The sequence below is a fragment of the Eurytemora carolleeae genome, unplaced genomic scaffold (assembly GCF_000591075.1).
Source record: "Eurytemora carolleeae unplaced genomic scaffold, Eaff_2.0 scaffold29, whole genome shotgun sequence".
Classification (NCBI taxonomy): Eukaryota; Metazoa; Arthropoda; class Copepoda; order Calanoida; family Temoridae; genus Eurytemora; species Eurytemora carolleeae.
In genome coordinates this window covers 286411-306559 of record NW_019396073.1, presented here as the reverse complement: position 1 = coordinate 306559, position 20149 = coordinate 286411, and the positions used below count along the sequence as shown (strand labels likewise).

The 20149-nt window shown below is 32.4% G+C and overlaps 2 protein-coding genes across 6 annotated transcripts in view; both read right to left on the bottom strand.

Moving 5' to 3' along the window:
• Window positions 1–8: 8 nt before the first annotated feature.
• Window positions 9–12680, bottom strand: LOC111713575 (uncharacterized). 5 transcript variants are annotated; one of them, XM_023488457.1, is made up of 21 exons: window positions 12249–12680; window positions 11454–11476; window positions 10978–11087; window positions 10096–10208; window positions 9458–9494; window positions 9300–9378; window positions 9142–9173; window positions 8311–8415; window positions 8146–8184; window positions 7948–7984; window positions 7711–7816; window positions 6803–6869; window positions 6244–6336; window positions 5565–5697; window positions 5128–5275; window positions 4374–4448; window positions 4013–4066; window positions 2132–2504; window positions 1643–1732; window positions 1358–1457; window positions 9–995 (listed from the first exon to the last, which is right to left on the bottom strand). In XM_023488457.1, the coding sequence occupies exons 1-21, from the start codon at window positions 12281–12283 to the stop codon at window positions 847–849; spliced, it is 1998 nt and encodes a 665-aa protein (XP_023344225.1). In that variant the 5' UTR covers window positions 12284–12680; the 3' UTR covers window positions 9–846. The 5 variants fall into 5 exon arrangements, with proteins under 5 accessions (XP_023344225.1, XP_023344230.1, XP_023344238.1 ...); XM_023488462.1 differs by having other exon boundaries at window positions 5565–5685; XM_023488470.1 differs by having other exon boundaries at window positions 5565–5682.
• A 992-nt stretch (window positions 12681–13672) lies between these two features.
• Window positions 13673–20149, bottom strand: part of LOC111713611 (phosphoribosyl pyrophosphate synthase-associated protein 2-like) — a 7652-nt gene continuing 1175 nt past the window's right edge. Inside the window, 9 exon segments of the mRNA XM_023488509.1 lie at window positions 13673–13795; window positions 15459–15598; window positions 15852–15935; window positions 16166–16267; window positions 16543–16599; window positions 18337–18393; window positions 18593–18673; window positions 19570–19683; window positions 19829–20009. Coding sequence (XP_023344277.1) covers window positions 13735–13795; window positions 15459–15598; window positions 15852–15935; window positions 16166–16267; window positions 16543–16599; window positions 18337–18393; window positions 18593–18673; window positions 19570–19683; window positions 19829–20009 — 877 coding nt within the window. The 3' untranslated portion in view covers window positions 13673–13734.

Here is a 20149-nt window from a genome sequence, read left to right as displayed (position 1 = left end):
TTTAGTAATCTGGAACATTTGCATTTGATAGATAATAGAGATAGTATAAAAACATATATTTACTTTCAAATAATAATTTAAAAGGTTCAATTCAATAAAATAATCGGGCAAAAGGTACAAAAAAATTTCGAAGTATGAAATGTTATTTCATAAATTGACCAATAGTTTTGCGTAATTTACAGGTTTTTCTTGCACATGAACCATTTCTGTCAGTATCTTAAATGCAGAGAAATTAAATGTGTTTACGAATGCTTAGTAAAACTCATGAACTGACCGTCAGATACTGTGAAAATGAACGACCAATTAGAATTATACTGGTACGTGCAGCTGCGTTCGAAAATATCATTGAAGTTCATTCATAAAATGGCAAGGTTTAAATTGATACCGATATATTTTTAATAAAACCTCGTATATTTTTACAACATCAGGGGTATAATGCTTATTTCTTAGTCGTTCCTAAATCCATGCCTAACATTGTTTATTTAGACACCATCAAATGTAAATAAAATGCCATATAATTTGAGCATATTATGAAGCTCGTTGTCATTTACGATGTATGGTGTTGACAAGACTAAGTGGAATACGAAAACCATCAAAAAGGTAAAAAGTTTTTTTCTGAAATTCAGTTCATATTTATGTTTTAAAGGCAAAGCTCCAGTAAAATCTGATAAGTTTAAACTTTAAAAAAATTGTTTGTTCTAAATATATATTCTGCTGACTGTTTAGTTTGATTATCAATAGTTTTGAAAAAATTAAAAACATTTTAGCATGTGCCCTTCAAACTAATAAAGTTTTTACAGTTTCCAATTTATATTAGACACCACTGTACTAGAATTGATGGTTATTTTAAAATTTAATCTGTCTAATAATATCCACAGATTCTTCTTCAGATTCAGATTCTGATGATTCTGCGTAGAGGAGCGCGTATTCTTCCTTGACGAGTGCAGACAGGGTCTTGAGCGCTACTGGAGTAGGTACTCCCAGGCGTACTGAAACTAGGATAATCTTCTTAAATTAGGATTAAAGGGAGTGTGTGGGGAAACTATTTGTAGTTTAGAATAGATGGCATTGGCCAATATCGAATATTTTTAATGAAAAAAAAGATGAAAATTTGATTAAGAAGCAAATTAATGTGATGAAATAAAAGAAATTATTTCACCTTTCAAAGAAATCGTCAATTCTCCCTGTTAAATTTTAAAAAATTCTCAAAATTTGTTTGGAGCATTATAGAAACTTTAACATTTAGGCATAGAAATAATTTTTGGAGCTTCGGAAAAAAATTGTTTTGAAACTTATATTTAATTATCATTCAAATGACAAACGAATATTTGTAAAGAGGAGGGTGGTGTAGTAAAACCTGTATTATCCTCATTTTCTTGAACTTTCTGGTGCAACAGATGTGCACCTTGCCTATTAACAATCCGGTCAGCGTTACCCGCTTTACTTCCAACAGGGGTCTGATATTAAATACAATTGGTCAAAGTTTACAGTATTAATCGAGAAAAATAATTAATAAATATCTACATGAAATATAGATTTTAAACTTTTAAAGAGACAAAATTTCAGCGAAATTGTGTTAATCATTAACAAGAAAAAAATTCAGAATGTAAAAAATATCACAAATAAATGAAAATAACCCAACCTGTAAGAATGAGAACGAAGTTTTCAATGAAGCGAAGGACTGGTTTGATAATGAAGGCGCTGAGACGGGGTTGGAAGTGGCACTGCAATCCTGTAAATAGTATGGTTAATGAATGATCCTCCATTGTAAAAAAAGTTCTTATCGTTAATTTTGGCTAAAATGTTTCAGTAAAAAATCTGTTAAGTTTCAGGTAACCACGATGACAATAATAAAAATAATAATAAAATCATATTAAAATAATACTAATTAAGCTATCAGCACTAAAAATCAAATCCAACTTTAAGGGACTTAATCGTAATTTAAAGTGACTCTCCATGTACAGATGCAAATCGCCAGTGCCCTTGAAACCTTTATCTGATCAACCATGTGGAAGATATTGTCATTTTTCTAGTTTAAAAATTTTTGTATTTTGATAATTCTAAAAACTGATCCATCTATGACATTGACTACCTGACCTGTGCTAGAAAAGTATAATCAACAATGTGTCACCTGTTTGCATGAATCTGGTGTCAACAGTCTGTGCTGATTCTCTCCGCTTTGAAACCTGACTTTCCGAATCTCAGCTTGCATGGCAGGAGTTACAGCATCAGTACCAGGAGTTTCAGCATCCGTAGCAGGAGCTGGAGCAGCAACAGAAGCTTTTGATTTAATATTGTTTACAGATGGAGTTGATGATGTTGGAGAGGAATGAAAGCTGTCAGAAGGAATAGCACCAGATGCAGATCTGTCTTCTGATTCGGTTAAGAGTGATTTTGTAAAGTTTGGTTCGGTTGATTCCGAGTGTTTAGGAATTACAGTTCTTTTAGTATTTATACGCATCGGACTAACTCCCCATATTTCCTTGAACGCCTTCTTTCTCTCTCTATAAAATATTCATATTGAAATAAATTATAGTTTCTTTTGAGGTATTCAGAAACTTAAAATAGGTTTGAAACTAAGTTGTTGTTTTCTTTTGAGAAACAAGAAATTCAAATAGTTTTGAGCTATTTTGAAGTACTTTGAATAGTTTTCTTTAGAGAAACAAGAAATTCAAATAGTTTTGACTTTTGAGCTATTTTGTAGTACTTTGATTGAGCTATTTTGTAGTACTTTGAATAGTTTTCTTTTGAGTAACAAGACACTTTGAATAGTTTTGAACTAGTTTGTCGTTTCCTTTGAAGTTTGAAGTAAAAAGGAAACTTTGAATAGTTTTGAACTAATTTACAGTTTGCTTCAGAAACTTTGAGCAGTTTTCTAACTCATTTTTAGTTTCCTTTAGAGTAAGAAGAAACGCTGAAAAGTTTTGAACTGATTAGTAGTTTCCTTTGAATTAAAAAGAAAACTTTAAATAATTTTGAAAATTTGTAGTTTCCTTAGAAGTAACAAGAAACTTTATATAGTTTTTAAATAAGTTGTGTTTTCTTTGTTTACTTTGTAGTTTCCTATGGATTATTCAGAAACTTTAAATAGTTTTGAACTAGTTTGCAGTTTCCTATGGATTATTTAGCAACTATGAATAGTTTTGAACTAGTTTGAAGCTTCCTATGGATTATTTAGCAACTATGAAAAGTTTTGAACCAGTTTGTAGTTTCATATGGATTATTCAGAAACTTTAAGTTTGTAGTTTCATATGGATTATTCAGAAACTTTAAATAGTTTTGAACTAGTTTGTAGTTTCCTATGGATTATTTAGCCACTATGAATAGTTTTGAACTAGTTTGTAGTTTCCTATGGATTATTTAGCAACTATGTATAGTTTTGAACTAGTTTGTAGTTTCCTATTGATTATTTAGCTACTATGAATAGTTTTGAACTAGTTTGTAGTTTCCTATGGATTATTCAGCAATTATGAATAGTTTGGAACTAGTTTGTAGTTTCATATGGGTTATTCAGAAATTTTAAATAGTTTTGAACTAGTTTGTAGTTTGATATGGATTATTCACCAACTATGAATAGTTTTGAACTAGTTTGTAGTTTCATATGGATTATTTAGCAACTATGAATAGTTTTGAACTAGTTTGTAGTTTCCTATGGATTATTCAGCAACTATGAATAGTTTTGAACTAGTTTGTAGTTTCCTATGGATTATTCAGCAATTATGAATAGTTTTGAACTAGTTTGTAGTTTCCTATGGATTATTTAGCAACTATAAATAGTTTTAAAACCAATTTCTAGGAAAACATGAACAAAACAAAATAATAAAAATAAGTATATTAATTAAGATTTTTTAATTAATAAACACTATCTTTAAATGAACTGATCAGATCAAGGTTCCAGATTAGAACGAATTGAGATAATAATAAATAAAGAAAAGTAAACATCACAAGAGAATTTTGAAAGAAAACATTTGATTGAAAACAATAGAGAATAAAAATTCTAAAATATGAATTCCTTATTTTTAGAAAAAGTTCCTCTTGCTGCCGCTGCAATTCATCTTGTTCAATTCTATAAATAAGCAAAAAATCATTATTTGTTGTTTTATTTCAGAACCATGCATACAACCTCCCCTCCCCACATTTGTAGAACGGTAATCATGTTTCTGTAATGCAAAGGACAAAACCATTGGCATGCATTAAAAGATTTGCTTAACCCGAAAAATTTCATTTTTTACATGTAAAAACTTTTCTGGATTTAGATTTTTTTATTAGGTTGGAATTTTTTTGTTTGTTTTTTTAAATCATGCATATTTAATATTTATTATTTTCATTTAAAGTGGATTGTAAAGTTGTACTTCAACTAACTGAGACCGTACCTGAACCTCTCTAGGTCTTCCAACACCTTGCTGATTTCCTTCGTTGAAACTATTCGAGAAGTTATAACTCCTTCCCTATAACAGTATAACAGTGATTCACTAGATCAGGGTAAGTGGCGGAGCTCAACCCTATCTTTCATTGTATTTCAGCCTACAGAAATCATGGTAATTTGTCTGTAAGTTGATTGATAATATTTTTGTGAGACTCTACAAACAATAAATTAAACCACATGTAGAAGTTGTTATTCCTGTTTGGACATCTTGGACTCAAGGTGATAAAGAACATATGGAGCTAAGTCTGCAAACCCTTGAGATCAGGCGGAGAAGATATGGTCTGATTCAAACATTTAAGATTCTTAAGGGGTTTGATTGTGTGGATAGCAGTATATGGTTTTAAACTGTTGGTAATGAGCCTTCAAGACAAACAAGACAATCTGCTCATCATTTGAACCTAGTTAGGAGATCAACAAGGACTGATGTAAGGAGCAACTTTTCTCAAACAGGGTTGTTGAACCCTGGAATAGATTGCCAACTGAACTGAAAGGAGCAGGACTGTAAAATCATTTTAGGATTACAAAGATGCTACAAATGACCACACTGTAGCTTCTACTATAATCCTTCTTGGATTTCTAGAAGTCAACTTGAAGTATGAAGTAAGTATAATAATGTGCAGGGTAAACATTTTACCCATCAACTTGATTTATGCAAATGATTAATTTATTGATATTTAAATGCGAATGAAGATAATACCGACCTAAGATCTTCCACACTCTGTGCCCGCGCAACTTCAAAGTTCTCTGTCTCCGGATCCAGGTTCGACATGCTCATGCTTCTCAGGGTTGAGGTTCCAAGTATAGGGTTCAAGGGTAGGTTCTCCAGCTCAAGTTCTAGCTCAGCATTACCTATATTTTTAATTATTATTAAGGGTACCATAGTTTATTGGACATGGCACTCTAATAAAGAGGCAGGGGTGTAAATGAAAAATTTAAAAATTGTGATGAAAAGTTTTTAATCCTCTTAAATACTTTTTACCCAAAAATTGTTCCCCAGTTCAGCGAATAAAACCAAAAAATAATATTTTTGCTCCTTATTTTTAAAAGAGACTAAAATTGTCAATCGACCCAAAAAACACCGTCAAATTATAGTTTTAAACCCATCCTTTTTCAATCTTCTAATCCTAAAGTGTCTTACTTTGTTTTGTACTTATGTCTGTGCCCTGTTTAGTCTCCACTTTCTTCTCTTCTTTGTCCTCATTGGCACACACACGTTCTACTGCTTCTAATACGCCCTTGGTATCATTCGCTAGGTCCTTCTCAAGAAAATACTATATAAAAAATATTTTGAAAACTTCAACCACTTAGACATTTATGATTTAACTCCGGAAAAAAAAATATTTTTTTAGTTCTTCACTTTCCTAGGGTTGAAGAATGACTGTTTTATTTATTTATTTATTTATTTATTTATTTATTTATTTATTTATTTATTTATTTATTTATTTATTTATTTATTTATTTATTTATGTATATACTGTAAAACTTTCAGTTTGTCTAGTACACATCAATTTGCCGAACAAAAACAGTGTATGCAAACAAATTTAAATATTAAATGTTTATGAAATGTGTAATGCAGAAATTTTATGCTTACTTTCAGGGTCTGTCGTCGAGTTATCATTCTCCAATTTAAAAGACAGATATAATCTAACCTTTCAATAATTTGATATTTTTCAGTTGCTGTTTCATAACTGATATTACTTGCAGATTTATGCCGCAGATATTGTGGTGGATGTGAATCGGAAATGTAAATATTGGGTGAATTTAAATTACCAACAGTCCCTCTCCGACAAAAAATATATTTCAAAAATAGGTCTCACCTCAGAAAAGCGCGCGGTGCATGTAATCCTGACGGGTGGACGCATTGGGGTGCGTACCCTGCATTCAAGAGCCTCAAAGGAAAAAGTATCATCCTAACAGTTGCAATTTTAAATGAAACCATTATAAAAAATTATTAATTAAGTAAACGTGTTTTGAATGAGACTCTTTTGTCTTAAATGAACAGTTCAACAAGAATAAATTACAAATTCAAGCTTTCAACAATCAGACATTCAGCTTGAAAATATTTCTAAGGACAAGCAAACAATATGTTCAGTAAACAGATTTGTTTTTTTTTTCTTTCAAGTGTTTCTACAATTTTCAATATGCGCCGCAACTTTAATAAATAGTACAGACCCGATCCCAATTAGTCCCCAAATATTTGTATTGCATAAAATCTTAAAACTCATCATTTTGGTCCATTATTTAGGACCCTTACTAAGCTTAATATAGAGGTGAACATGAAGCTACGTACACGAGATATACAGAAAACATTTCCGTTGACAATTGATTATTTTGTCAATTAGCAAAAACTTTAAAAGTCTTAAAATGTTATTGTTCCTCGTTCACAAGAAACTGATCCTTTTCTCCCATCATCTTCTCCAACTCCAGGAAGGTCGCAGAATCCCTTAAACAAACAAAAAATTTAATTAAATAAACAAAAAGAAATATTTTCAATATTATCACTAAATAAGACAACCCGTCAATGAATAAATAAAATAAAGAAAGAAAATTAAAAATAAAGACGGAACATTCCGACACAAGCCTAAGGGAAACGTAAAAATCACATCTGAAAAGGACCAAAAATGGATCCCCCGGCCCCCTACCTACAGCCAGGGAAGTAAAGTAAGTACAGGGTGTCCCAATAACCATGGGAATTGAGAGACGAATTAAAATTCGTCTTTGATTTATGATATTTAATGCATTGAAAAAAAGTAAAAAAAATGAGGTTGTACGTCTGACGAGCTTTTCATAAAGAGGTCTACCTTTCTTGTATCTTAAAAACTGACGTAGATATTAGATATTAAGACAATTTATATTTTTTTTAGATAAATTGAAATTTGTACACTTTTGGCAATATCTTCATCAATTTTGAAGATACAAAAATGGTAGACCACATTTTGAAAATATCAATACCTGGCGTTTACGATATTAGATGTTTAGACTGGAATACTGAAATAATTGTGTTCATGAAAAAATGCCGCATGGATCGAAGACGATATAAAAGTTGTCATTGAATTCTCATGTTTATTGGGACACCCTGTAGTAAAATTTTAACAATTTTTTTTAATTTAAGATTTGCACTTGGAAACAAACAGTCATGATAGCAAAATAGACTTTTCTGAAGCTTTAAAAATCATAACCCCTCCCAACCCCCCTTCCCTGGTTTTAAGCCTTTTCTTGGGTTCACACAAGGCAGGTCGTTGAGCTCTTCTAGGATTATAAGTTCACCGTCTATCCTTACTAACCTGGGTAGCTGGTTGAGCCAGGCTAAGCTTTCCCTGGGTAGAAACCGAGCAGAATCTCTGTTTAGCTGGGTCAAGGGATACAGAGGCAAAGCTGAACCATCCTTCTCTAAACATCGCAATGGTACAACTTCATATTTCTAGGACTCGTATCTGCTTCCCCCCCCCCTCATTCAGTTTCTCACTTTGCAAAATGCATAGATTGTAACCCTTAGAATTTCGTGAAAACACCACTAGTACCTGGAGTTAGAGGTTTCTTAAACCCAGCTTTAGAACCCTAAAAATAACGTTTATTAAAAATCATTACATATTATATTTCTTGGTAAATAAAATAGTTTAGGAAACAGTTTCGATCTTGCAATAGTGGATATCCCCATGACTTATCTGAAAGTCAAATAATCGAAAAAAATTTAAGAAAGAAAAGCATTTAAGACTTACCTTTCCAAAGTAAAGACTTTTTCGAGCTGCAGTGGAATCCTTGAAAATATGTTCTTTTTTTGTGAGGTAATTCTGTTAAGTCATTGTGAGCAATTAATATCATATATATAATACAATTTTAGAAATGAAATAAAAAAGAAGAAAAAGTGAGAGAAAAAAACATTCCTGAGCTACAGGAAGCATAGATTTAGGTTTTATCTCAGAGATACTTTGAAGATGGAAGTGTGAACCTTGATCCAATGCTCTCTTCTTCTCAACGCTCTGACTCCACTGAAAAAAAAATTAATGGAAGTACAAGTTAATGATTTCATCCACTTTTCTCCTCCTTTTGCTTACTTTCCTTTTCTTATGTCCTTACTTTCTTTCTCTTCTCCCTATTTTCTTTCTTCTGAGAATGNAAATCAATAACTATAATAAAGCTCTTCGCTCAACACAACAGCTTCTGACATTTCTGAAATTCCACTGGCAACGCCGGGCACCTCATATGTAAATCATGATCTAACACCAAGCGCAGGTATACAGGGCGAGAATTATGACTTTACTTGGGCAACACCGGAAGACAGAGCTAGTTATCATTTAAATAACAATAATTACAATGATAATAAAAATAATAATTTTAAAAATAAAGCAAATTAAGTTTAGTATTAATAATGTCAATATTCAACTGCATACTAATCACTCATAAACCTTATTATGAGAAATAATGTGAGATCAAATGAGAGGTACATTTGGACTAGAATAGGCTGGACTCCTTATATTCCATAATGAAATTGAGAAGAGAGAATAGGAATAAAATGCAGAAAGTAAACTTCTGAAATGAGAAATTGGTAACTAGATAAAGCATGATTAATTTGATTTTTTAGCACATTTCAGATTCTTCTGAAAAATAAAAATCTGGTTAATGATAAGCTCTCAAGTTAAAATAATAACGATATATTGAAATTAATTGTACTTAAAATCAATCAAATTTAACAACTACCATGACTGAATAATTACCGTTTTTGGTTTGATATTCTCTTTGTTGAAACCTAGAAATAAAATATGTTAGGGGCGTCATTATATTCGATAATTCATTAATTATAATTCAGTGTATACAATTTGAATATCTATAAATAATTTGAAGAAAGGGGAGTTGTTTCTTTGAATGAGCTTACTGTGAGGTTTTTTGAATGTATCCTTCTTCCCGAAGCTTCCTGTCTTGAACCTCACTGGTTTAAATCTCTCTGGGTCAAACTAAAAAGACAAACAATAAAAAATACAAATAAAATATTAAAATTTAATCTGCTAACAAATAATAAGTTTTGTTTTTTACCTTTTTTTTTCTCCCGGCCGGCGTAGAAACTTTTCTCCTGTGTTAAAGAATACTGATTTTTCAAAGATATAAATACATTACAGGGGTAGGATATCTCTCCAATATTCAAAAATAATTTTTTTTCGTCGATATAACAAAATATTTGCGGTTTTTATAGCTGAATCTTATTATTTATTTATAAATAAAGAATGTTTGCAAGTTGGAATAGAATATAAAATTATGACCCCCCTGAAAAATGATCAGTAAAATAATTTGGGGGATAAAAATCAAGAATAGTATGGTTGCAGGTTAACTTAAATAACACTAGGATTTTTGCTTGTTATTTTCACATTAATAAATCAATATCGGAAGATTGTTAATGTTGGATCCAATATATTTTCACATTAATATATCAATATCAGAAGATTGTTAATGTTGGATCCAATATATTTTCACATTAATAAATCAATATCAGAAGATTGTTAATGTTGGATCCAATATATTTTTGCTGGCAATGTTAAGTAAAACCATTCGTTGAATTATAAATAATATATCTAAAAGTTAGTTTTAGAAGATTACCTTTAGAACCCAGAATTAAAGGCTTATCTGTTCTTATTGGTAAGAAATAAAAGTTTATCAATCAATCAATCAATTATTCCCTGAAGAAGACATGTCCGTCTTTCCCCTGGAAGAACTGGTACTGTTCCTTCCCTCCTGTACTTGGTGTGTGTACTGTTCTGCTCTGGGTGTATTCAGCCATCTTCTCATATTTCTAGATATATATCTTGATAATTCATTCAACTCAAGACAAATTTTTCAATCAATTAACAATTCTGTAGATAATAAAATTCAAACACGTATAAATAAACAATTATAAACTTAATCAATTAACAAGATAGATATGTATGAATCTAGATTAATTGTAGCTACAATACAAAAAGTCCATGACATAAAAATAAATTATAAATAAAAAACAGAATCATGAAGACGACAATACAATATAAAATCAAGAATCTATATATCTTTTAATATTATACAGAATGAAGATAAAATTAATCTAAAGTTTATTCAAAGATTAGTAAAATCCCTCAAAAATATATTGAATGAAATGAAAAAAGGGGAAAGAAAATGGTTAAAAGTAAAAGGGAAAGTGAAAGGGGAAAGAGAAGGGAAAAGGGGAAAAGGGAAAAAGTGTAAGAGAGAAGGGAAAAAAAGTATGTACGAGAGGAATTTTGATTTTTATTTTCTGGTTTTGGCTAACACAGAAAGCTGAGTAGAACCTTTTAGATGAAAAAAATATGATATTTTTTCCCCAAAACTCACCATTATTCAACTAAAATCCAAGAATGTTCTCGGCAAGGGGGACTCTGCTCACCCCCCTCCCCCAGCAAACTTCTTTGAAGTTTACACGGGCTGCGTAACCCTGTAATTAACACCTGTTGTTAAGTCCTTGCCTTGGGGAAAAATCTGATTGTAAGAAAGAGGGGGGGGGGGGAAAAAAGAGTCTCAAAACTAATATACACCCCTGTGAATTAACGAACCTGATGTTGGTTTATCCCTCTGTTCTCCACAATACTCTTGAGCGCATCTTCGTCTGGTAGAAACTGGAACTCAGACCCAAGATCCTGATCCAAACTCAACTCAAGAAAATCTACAAATTTTCCTTGTCAAGAAGATCTAGCAAGAGTATGCAAAGGGAAAAAGTTAGAAATAAACATTATCATTAAAAACATTGGAAATTCAATAAAACGAACAGAAAAGGCACATAATTTTTAAAAAATGGTGTTCATATGTTAATATTTAGTTTAATAAAGAAATGTACTTGGTAAGGATTTTATTCATGATACTTTTCTCCAACAAAATTTCATTTACAATCTACATGTCCTGTCATGTTATATATTTTCCTCTAAACATAACTCAATTTCAGCTTCTTCTCAAGTAAATAACCCCGTCGCATCATCAAACATAAAATTTAAAACTATTGGTATTTTAAAATTTGACATACAATTCAATTTACCTTTTTCTACCGCGCAGTCCCACCTGAATTTCGTTGTTAAATATCAAATCTGTAAGCTGGTAACTTATTGCATAAATTTTTATGAAAACCTGCCCCATCTACTAAACTTTAACAAACTAATACATAAATAAAAAATACTAGGCTTTAAGGGCGCTTCGCGCCAATCTTCTATTTATATTGTAAACATGTTCTTTTTGTTAACATTTTAAAACAAAGAAGAAAATAATTTTGCGGATTTAAAAAAAAATACGCGGATTTTCAAGAATTTATTTTTTTTACAAAATTAAAAACCTTTAAAACACATTTTTTAAAATTTTTATCATTCATAAACCTGATGGCAAAAATCAGCCAAAAATCTTGTTCAGAGTTTGATGAATTTGCGTCAGAATTTAACGGATTCAGTTACTAGAATATAAAAAATAAAATATATTTGAGTTTGAAATTTGTTAAATATACCATTCTACAGCTAAAATGATTTAGTTTGAAAAAAAAATTCGAATGTCTAATAGCAATTCATTGGTAATAACGTTAAGAAATAAAAGTGGTTATTTCAGTTTACTACTGAAGATTAAAATCCTAAAACTTGTAAAGTACTAGTTGACAGAATTTATTTACTTCTCTTTAAAATACAGATCTTAAGAGAAAAATCCATTATTCATTTCTAAGTTTGCAAGTAGGAATCTACGCCCCGTAATTGTCTTCATCCTTTGTCTATAAAAATCTAAACCTATCTACCCTTTCACTTTTCTTCACTTTACAATTAATTATGTTTCTTTTATACATATTTAACAATTCCTGTCTTCTGATTCTTGAAAGTTAAACCGAGCCATTTTGTCTGAAAATATTTAGAAACATAAACTAAGAATGTTATTGTGGAACTGAAGGGAGGGAGTAGAAAAGCAATAACGAAATGTTTTGTAGCTTTCATTAAAAATTTGAAGAAAAAAAATTTAAGCATGTGGCTTGGTAAAAAAGGACAGGTGAAGGACTTATAAAAGTAAAAATGTATATAGATGGGGATTGGGGGACATGGGGAACTGATAATGAAAAGATTTTTTTTGAATAAATAAAGATCAATAAAAAAACAAATCCAGTAAAATAATGTAACTTCCTATATTATCAATACAGAAATTTAGCCATATAATGTTTACAGTTTTACAAATTATAAGATGGCTTCCGTTTTAAATCTATTATAGTTCCACATACATTTATAATATTTTCCAATGCCTAAAATTACATTTACACATTTACACATTTATAAATATTAATTACGCAGACAGAATAAACTTTGAGACTAACATAAAGAAATAACTTTATCATTTTACGTGCTGAAACCTTTGATTTTAATTTTCCAGCGAGAGATCTATAATCTATAAATGCTAAATATTACTACTTCGACAGATCAATTTGTATCACTAGATAGCTCACGGCTATTTACACGAAGGGATACTAGAATACAAGGATACTTATAGAATACCGGGCTACAAGGATATAAGGATACAAGGATACAAGGATACAAGGATACAAGGATAAAAGGATAAAAGGATACAAGGGATACTAAATTACCAGGATACAAGGATACAAGGGATACTAGAAATCCAAGATACAATGATGAAAATATAGAAGGATACAAGGATACAAGGAATAGCGTAGTTAATTGAAGTATCGAGGTGAAGGCTGAAAATGTGGTAGATTAGGATGAGGAATATGAAGAAAATGAGAAGGGGAGGGATAATATGGACTTGAAGTCAGAAAATTATGAGTTTTCAACGAAGATTTATAGGGAAAAGACTTGTAACCTTACATCTCTGCAATCTAAAATGCTTCTGTAAAATAAAAAATAAATTATCAGAGACTATTTTTCTGCAAAAATATTTTTTTAAATTTCAACACTGGTATTACGGTATATTGTTTGAAACGAACCCTGTGTCTTCTGGAACGGATTGAGTAGGACTAGGTCACAGTTGTAACTGTAATCCGCTGAAAATTTATTTAGTGTAACTCGGAAGAAATAGGTCAAATACGAAACAGGTTCGGTGGTATTTAGTTAAACCTGATAACAACCGAAAAAAGGTTGGATAAGACAAATATTATTACATAAACCATCAAATTGGCCGGGATTAGGACAAGTTTATGACCGGGAATTTAATTGAGAAACTTTTGTGACCGTAAATTAAATTAGGACAAGATCAATACCCGGGATTATAATTAGGACAGACCTGGGATTAAAATTTAAACAATCACTTTGACCGGTATTAATATTTCTCCGACTGGGGCTTGATTAATCTTCTCCAGTTACATTTCTGAACAGATGAGACATCGACTCCTTGTTGTGGATTCGCCTAAAAAAAAATGTACTACATAATATAAAATCAAAGGTGTTTTCCATTTACAATTATGCATAGTTGTAATTTTCATATGACTATTGTTTAGGTTGATTCACGAGATGAAGAGCTATAAGACTCTGCGAGTGTTAATGAAGATGTTACTCGTTTCCCTGATAATCTAATCTGCAAACATTTTATCTTGAATCTGAGAAAACCTAAGAAAACTATATATGGGACACTTTTTACTGAGAACAAGAATTTATATAAACTGTCAAGTCTTAGATTTTATATGAACAGTTTAGCCTAAAATATTTAATGGCCTTTATGTTTCAGAAAATAATGGGATAGATTTTATTTATTAAAACAAATATCCTGTTAGCTCCAGGTTTATTAAACATCTAAATAATTGTCTTGTGGTTTTCAACACACAATAACTCTATTTTAAATTAAGAAATCTATCGATGTTTATAAAAGTGACCTGTTATACCTGAACTCTAAACTATAAAAATAAACAGGTGATTAATTGAGATCTTCCAGTTAATCTGACTTGGAAGTAATTCTTGGTTTATCTTTAGATAACCTTTCTGATCAAACCTCCTCTGTACCCCGGTTATCTTCCCCAGGATAGAAGGACCTAGCTTTCTCTGACGAGATGCTCCGCTAATCTTCTCCTACCTACATAGCCTTTGCCGTAGCTGCAGACTCTCCGCCGTAGCGGCAATCTCTCCGCCATGGCTGCGTGTTCTCTGGTGAAGCAGTTCTTTGCTTCCCCTTAACTTAACAGCTTGAAGATTAAGATGAACTACAAAAGGTGAAGATCAAAATAGAAACTAATCTCTCAAGAGAATGAATAAACTAATTTAATCTCGTTTAGATATCTCCCCTATCAATCCTGAGTGCAAGACCACCTTAGCTAATCTCCGAGATGATCTCAGATTTACCCACTATTCACCAGTCTCTGCCGGGATAACAATAGTTGTGTACAAGATAAGCTGGCTATGATCTAAAAAGCTATTAACCTCCGGCCTTATCAACTTTTTTCACGGCTTAGAGCTCTTGTTCTTGTATTGCTAAAATAAATCAGATTAAACAAGACTCTAGTGTATAAGGGAGGTGGGGTGGTGAAAGATGTATGCCCATCTTAATGTTAATAGTATGAATACCTGTGGATCTAAGGTATTGGTATTCTTGGTCTATCCTAGAATTTAAAAATGGCACAATAATGCATAAGAGGCATATTGCACTAATATGTATTTGGCACTGTTCACTGTACAGTGTACGCACAGTACAAACAGATTAAAGGGCCCCGCAATATTTATCTAAAATACTTGGGAAATAAAATGTCGTTATCCAACTATGAGTTTGGTCCACTCAAGTATTTATTCACTTTGCATCCTAGCTGCAGCGCTCGCCCAAAATTGCAGCCTGCGGCGCCTGCCTAACCTAGCCTTAAATGTACATTTGGGAAGTTGCCCATTGGGAAATTACACATTGGGGAAGTTGCCACTTTAGAAATTGTCTCTCGGAAATTCGCCCTTGGGGAAAGTATGAAAGTGCCTAACACATAATATAAGAATCAGCAAAGAATGTCTCCTATTTTGAATTTTTTAAAGTAAAAGATTATAAAATAAAAATCGCGAATGCAAACAAGTGCTACACTATTCTTTAGAAGATTTACCTAATTGCTTCTGCCAGAAGTATTGAGATATCAACAGTTCTAATCTTGTTGGTGATCATCTTCTGATTCTCCAGAGGAACAGTGTTGGTCACTACAACCTCATCAATATCAGNATTAGACTCAATATCAATATCAGACTCCTAGACAATAATATAAATACTAGACTCCTAGACAATAATTACAATATTAGACTCCTAGACAATAATAATATCAATATCAGACTCCTAGACAATAATAATATCAATATCAGACTCCTAAACATTTTAAAAATGACAATGTCAATGTCAAGAAGATTAATAAAAAGGTATATAAAGTGTACACTGTACAGTGTTCACTGTACAGTTAGTAAAGATGTACAAAGTATATATTAAAGTATGTAAAATACAAACAAACCTCTAGAAGACGAGGAGCCTCATTGGAAAGTACTCCATGGGTCGCCATCACGTAAACCTTGGTTGCTCCGTTCTCCTTCAATACCTGAAAATTAAAATATTAGGTATATTTCTTTTTTAAACATCATTATCGAGCCCAGAGAAAATCTGGATGACCAACAGGGGTGTATATTTTCCTTAAAAGACCTTAGAAGAGCCAAGTAAACGATTCAATTTGAGATCCCTTACCTTTAAATTATTGTTAACATCTTTGAATAAGACCATTAGACGAAAATAAATATATTAATTTTTAACTAGCATCACAAACAGTATTACCCTGGCTGCATTACACATAACGTTAACATCGTCTAGAATATCATCAACTAGAATAGCGATCTTCCCGCACACATCTCCAACAACATAGATCGGAGGCTTCTCCTAAATATTCAGTTGTTTTAGTAAACATATTATTCTTGAAACATGGGTACTTTCCCCTTAGCTATACCCCCCCCCCACACACGTTAATTTGTCTATTTCAATAAACCAAAGCTTCAAAAGGCAAAAAATCAAAAATCTGAAAACTTTATTTAGAATTCCACATTTAGCAACCATCACTCAAAATGTTACCGAATAAGCACAAACCATATAATCTTATAAAAAGAAGCACAGACAAAAATAAGATTATAAAATAAATGTAACAAGAAATGTTTTACCTTGGGTGTTAAAGGTGGAAGAGGATTACCAATGGTGTAAATTCGGCCCTGGACACTCTGAAATACATTAGGAAGAATTAGACAGGGTGAATTAATAATAGCAGATTAGACCGGGTGGGTTGATAATAGGAGTGATTAGACAGGGTGGTTTGATTATAGGAGAGATTAGACAGAGTGGCTTGAAAATAGAAGGAATTACAGAGGGTGTTTGATAATAGACGGGGTTAGACAGGGTGGTTTAATAATAGGAGATTAGACCGGGTGGTTTGATAAAAGGAGTGATTAGAAGGGTGGTTTGATAATAGGAGAGATTAGACAGGGTGGTTTGATAATAGGAGAGATTAGACAGAGTGGTTTGAAAATAGAAGGGATTACACAGTATGTTTGATAATAGAGATAAGACTTGATGGTTTGATAATAGAAGGGGCTAACCAGGGTGGTTTAATAATAGGAGGGATTAGACATGGTCGTTTGAAAATAGGACGGATTTAACAGGGTGGTTTGATAATAGGAGGGATTAGACAGGTTGGTTTAAAAATAGGACGGATTAGACAGGGTGGTTTGATAATTGGAGAGATTAGACAGGGTGTTTTATTAATAGGAGGATTAGACAGGGTGGTTTAATAATAGGACAGATTAGACAGGGTGGTTTGATAATAGGAGGGATTAGACAGGTTGGTTTATAGGACGGATTAGACAGGGTGGTTTGATAATTGGAGAGATTAGACAGGGTGTTTTATTAATAGGAGGATTAGACAGGGTGGTTTAATAATAGGACAGATTAAACAGGGTGGTTTAATAATAGGACGGATTAGACAGGGTGGTTTAATAATAGGAGGGATTAGACAGGGTGGTTTAATAATATGAGGGATTAGACAGGGTGGTTTAATAATAGGAGGGATTAGACAGGTTGGTTTAATAATAGGACGGATTAGACAGGGTGGTTTGATAATTGGAGAGATTAGACAGGGTGGTTTGATAATTGGAGAGATTAGACAGGGTGGTTTAATAATAGGAGGGATTAGACAGGGTGGTTTAATAATAGGAGGGATTAGACAGGGTGGTTTAATAATAGGAGGGATTAGACAGGGTGGTTTAATAATAGGAGATATTAGACAGGGTGGATTAATAATAGGAGGGATTAGACAGGGTGGTTTGATAATAGGAGGGATTAGACAGGTTGGTTTAATAATAGGACGGATTAGACAGGGTGGTTTGATAATAGGAGGGATTAGACAGGTTGGTTTAATAATAGGACGGATTAGACAGGGTGGTTTGATAATAGGAGAGATTAGACAGGGTGGTTTGATAATAGGAGGGATTAGACAGGTTGGTTTAATAATAGGACGGATTAGACAGGGTGATAATAGGAGAGATTAGACAGGGTGGTTTGATAATAGGAGAGATTAGACAGGGTGGTTTGATAATAGGACGGATTAAACAGGGTGGTTTAATAATAGGAGGGATTAAACAGGGTGGTTTGATAATAGGAGGGATTAAACAGGGTGGTTTGATTAAAGGAGGATTATACAGCGGGGTCTAATAACAGGAGTGATAAGAGACAGGGACCGGGGTTTAGTAATAGAACGGATTAGAGACAGTGAGGTTTAATAATTGTGATTAGAGAAAGGTTGATTTAATAATAGGATTTATTATTTTGGGCAGTGCAGGGGAGTTTTATAATAGGGGGGATTGAAGAAGGAGGGCTTAATAGAGAGGGGGTTAATAATAGGAGGGAGTATTAGAAATAAGGGGGGTGGTGATTTTCTACAGCGTCTATTGATATTTATAAACCTGTTCATCATTAGGTGGAGGAGAAGCTCTTCCATCATCAGCATCTCTCTCCTCATCCTGATCATCACAAAATACGCAGTTTTTAAACAAACTTTTTTAAATGTTGACAAAATTTGATGCAACCAGTTTTAATTTGATTGAGATTTTTCTTTTAACTTGATTTGTTATATTACATAAAATTATTTATTTAACCGATATTTCACTTGATCAATCAAATAAAAAGATAGGATGAAAATAATATAAAAATTGCGCCTTCCTTGCATTCTCCGTGAAGCACTGCTATTCCCAGGCGTAGGCGATCAGCTAGAGAGGTAGCACGCCGGGCAGATATGGGGCTCTACAAGTTTTTAACATTTTATTACGATTTTATATTATTTAATACTTTTCAAAAATCAAGTCTAGAACTGAAGAACGAAAAGTTTAAGTTTGAGCTTAGATGCCGACCGTGATTTATATTAAACCGTTATAGCTTAAATATGTAAGTCATCGAAATCGACGAGTTAAATAATTAAACCCGGGAAATCTCTGCGGTTTCTCAATCAATTTTCAATCAATCAAGATTCTCTGGAAACTGCTGCGACGCTTGCGTTTTTTATAATTTTAAGATGTAATATTTTAGTCTGTGATTAGATTTAATTTAACCCTGAATTCATAATTTTACTGTGCTTTTAAACTTTAACTTAAAACATTCTTTAGTTCTTAACTCAGGATTCTAAATTTTCAAAACTCTAAACGTGAAACATCTTTTTTGTATTTTCTCATCAAATCATTGATTAGTGCTTAGAAATGATCCATTTAAATTTCAAGCGGATCCGAATCCAGGTCATTTCTTTAACAAAGCAGAATTTTCAAATTTTTTGTTTAACTTTTTTCGCTCATTTTTATGCTAAACTTGATGAACCATTCAGAAATAAGGGAATTTCTATAATCCGGATCCAGGAAGCCAAAATCCGGATCCAACTAACGGATCCGAGTCCTAAGCACTGCTGCACAGCATATATTATATATATATATATATATATATATAAATACATATCAGATTATATGTAAATCTAAAAGAGAATCCAAAGTGAACTTCCAGATCCACTTTTCAACATTCTCTCTAAAGTTGTCAGAGCGTGAAATTTTTGCGTAAAACTTTCTCTTGATGGAATCTAACTTGAAAATAATGAAGGATGGGATAAGAGAAGAGGGCGGGTTCTGAAGGTGGAACGATTGGAGAGGAGTTCTCACCTTAGCAACAATAACCGCATTATGATAGTCAGGTATACTATCCACTATATATTGAAGGAAAAAGGGTGATGCTCTGAGATTATCCATACGACAGGAGAAGAACCCCTGAGACTCCTGGAAAAAAAATTTAAAATTACATTTTCAAATTAAACTGTTAAACAATTTGTATTGTTGTAATTCAGTTCAATTTAAAATCTAATACATTTTCAAACAACCCATCCACCAGAAAAAAAAGGCAATTATTATGAAAGTAACAAACCTTTGAGTGTAGATCTACAGTGATGATGTGAGAGAACCCGGCATTGACGCACATCTCCGCGATAAGCTTGAGGGAGATGTTCCCTCTCCTCTTCATCTTAGTCTGCTGGCTGTAGGGTAGGCAGGGTAGAACTCCTGGCAACAAAATACACAATCAGTTTACAATGTGTAAAAGGGCTAAGCTCCCACCCACAGCAGCCAGGGTGTATATTTTCTTTAAAAATCATCTCTCCCCCTCTTTGAAGGGAAAAAAAATGTAAATGTTTTTGTTGTTACTAAGCTGGGAAAAATAAATGATTTTTTGGGGGAATGTTTCAGGGTG

Excerpts from the sequence above, each read along its gene's own strand:
- LOC111713575 (XM_023488457.1), bottom strand. The coding sequence starts at position 12,283 with ATGGCTCGGTTTAACTTTCAAGAATCAGAAGACAG. Across the intron at positions 9,174-9,299 it reads TACATTCAAAAAACCTCACA|GTTTCAACAAAGAGAATATC; the intron begins GTAAGCTCATTC and ends TTTTATTTCTAG. Across the intron at positions 4,067-4,373 it reads GAAGACCTAGAGAGGTTCAG|AATTGAACAAGATGAATTGC; the intron begins GTACGGTCTCAG and ends GCTTATTTATAG.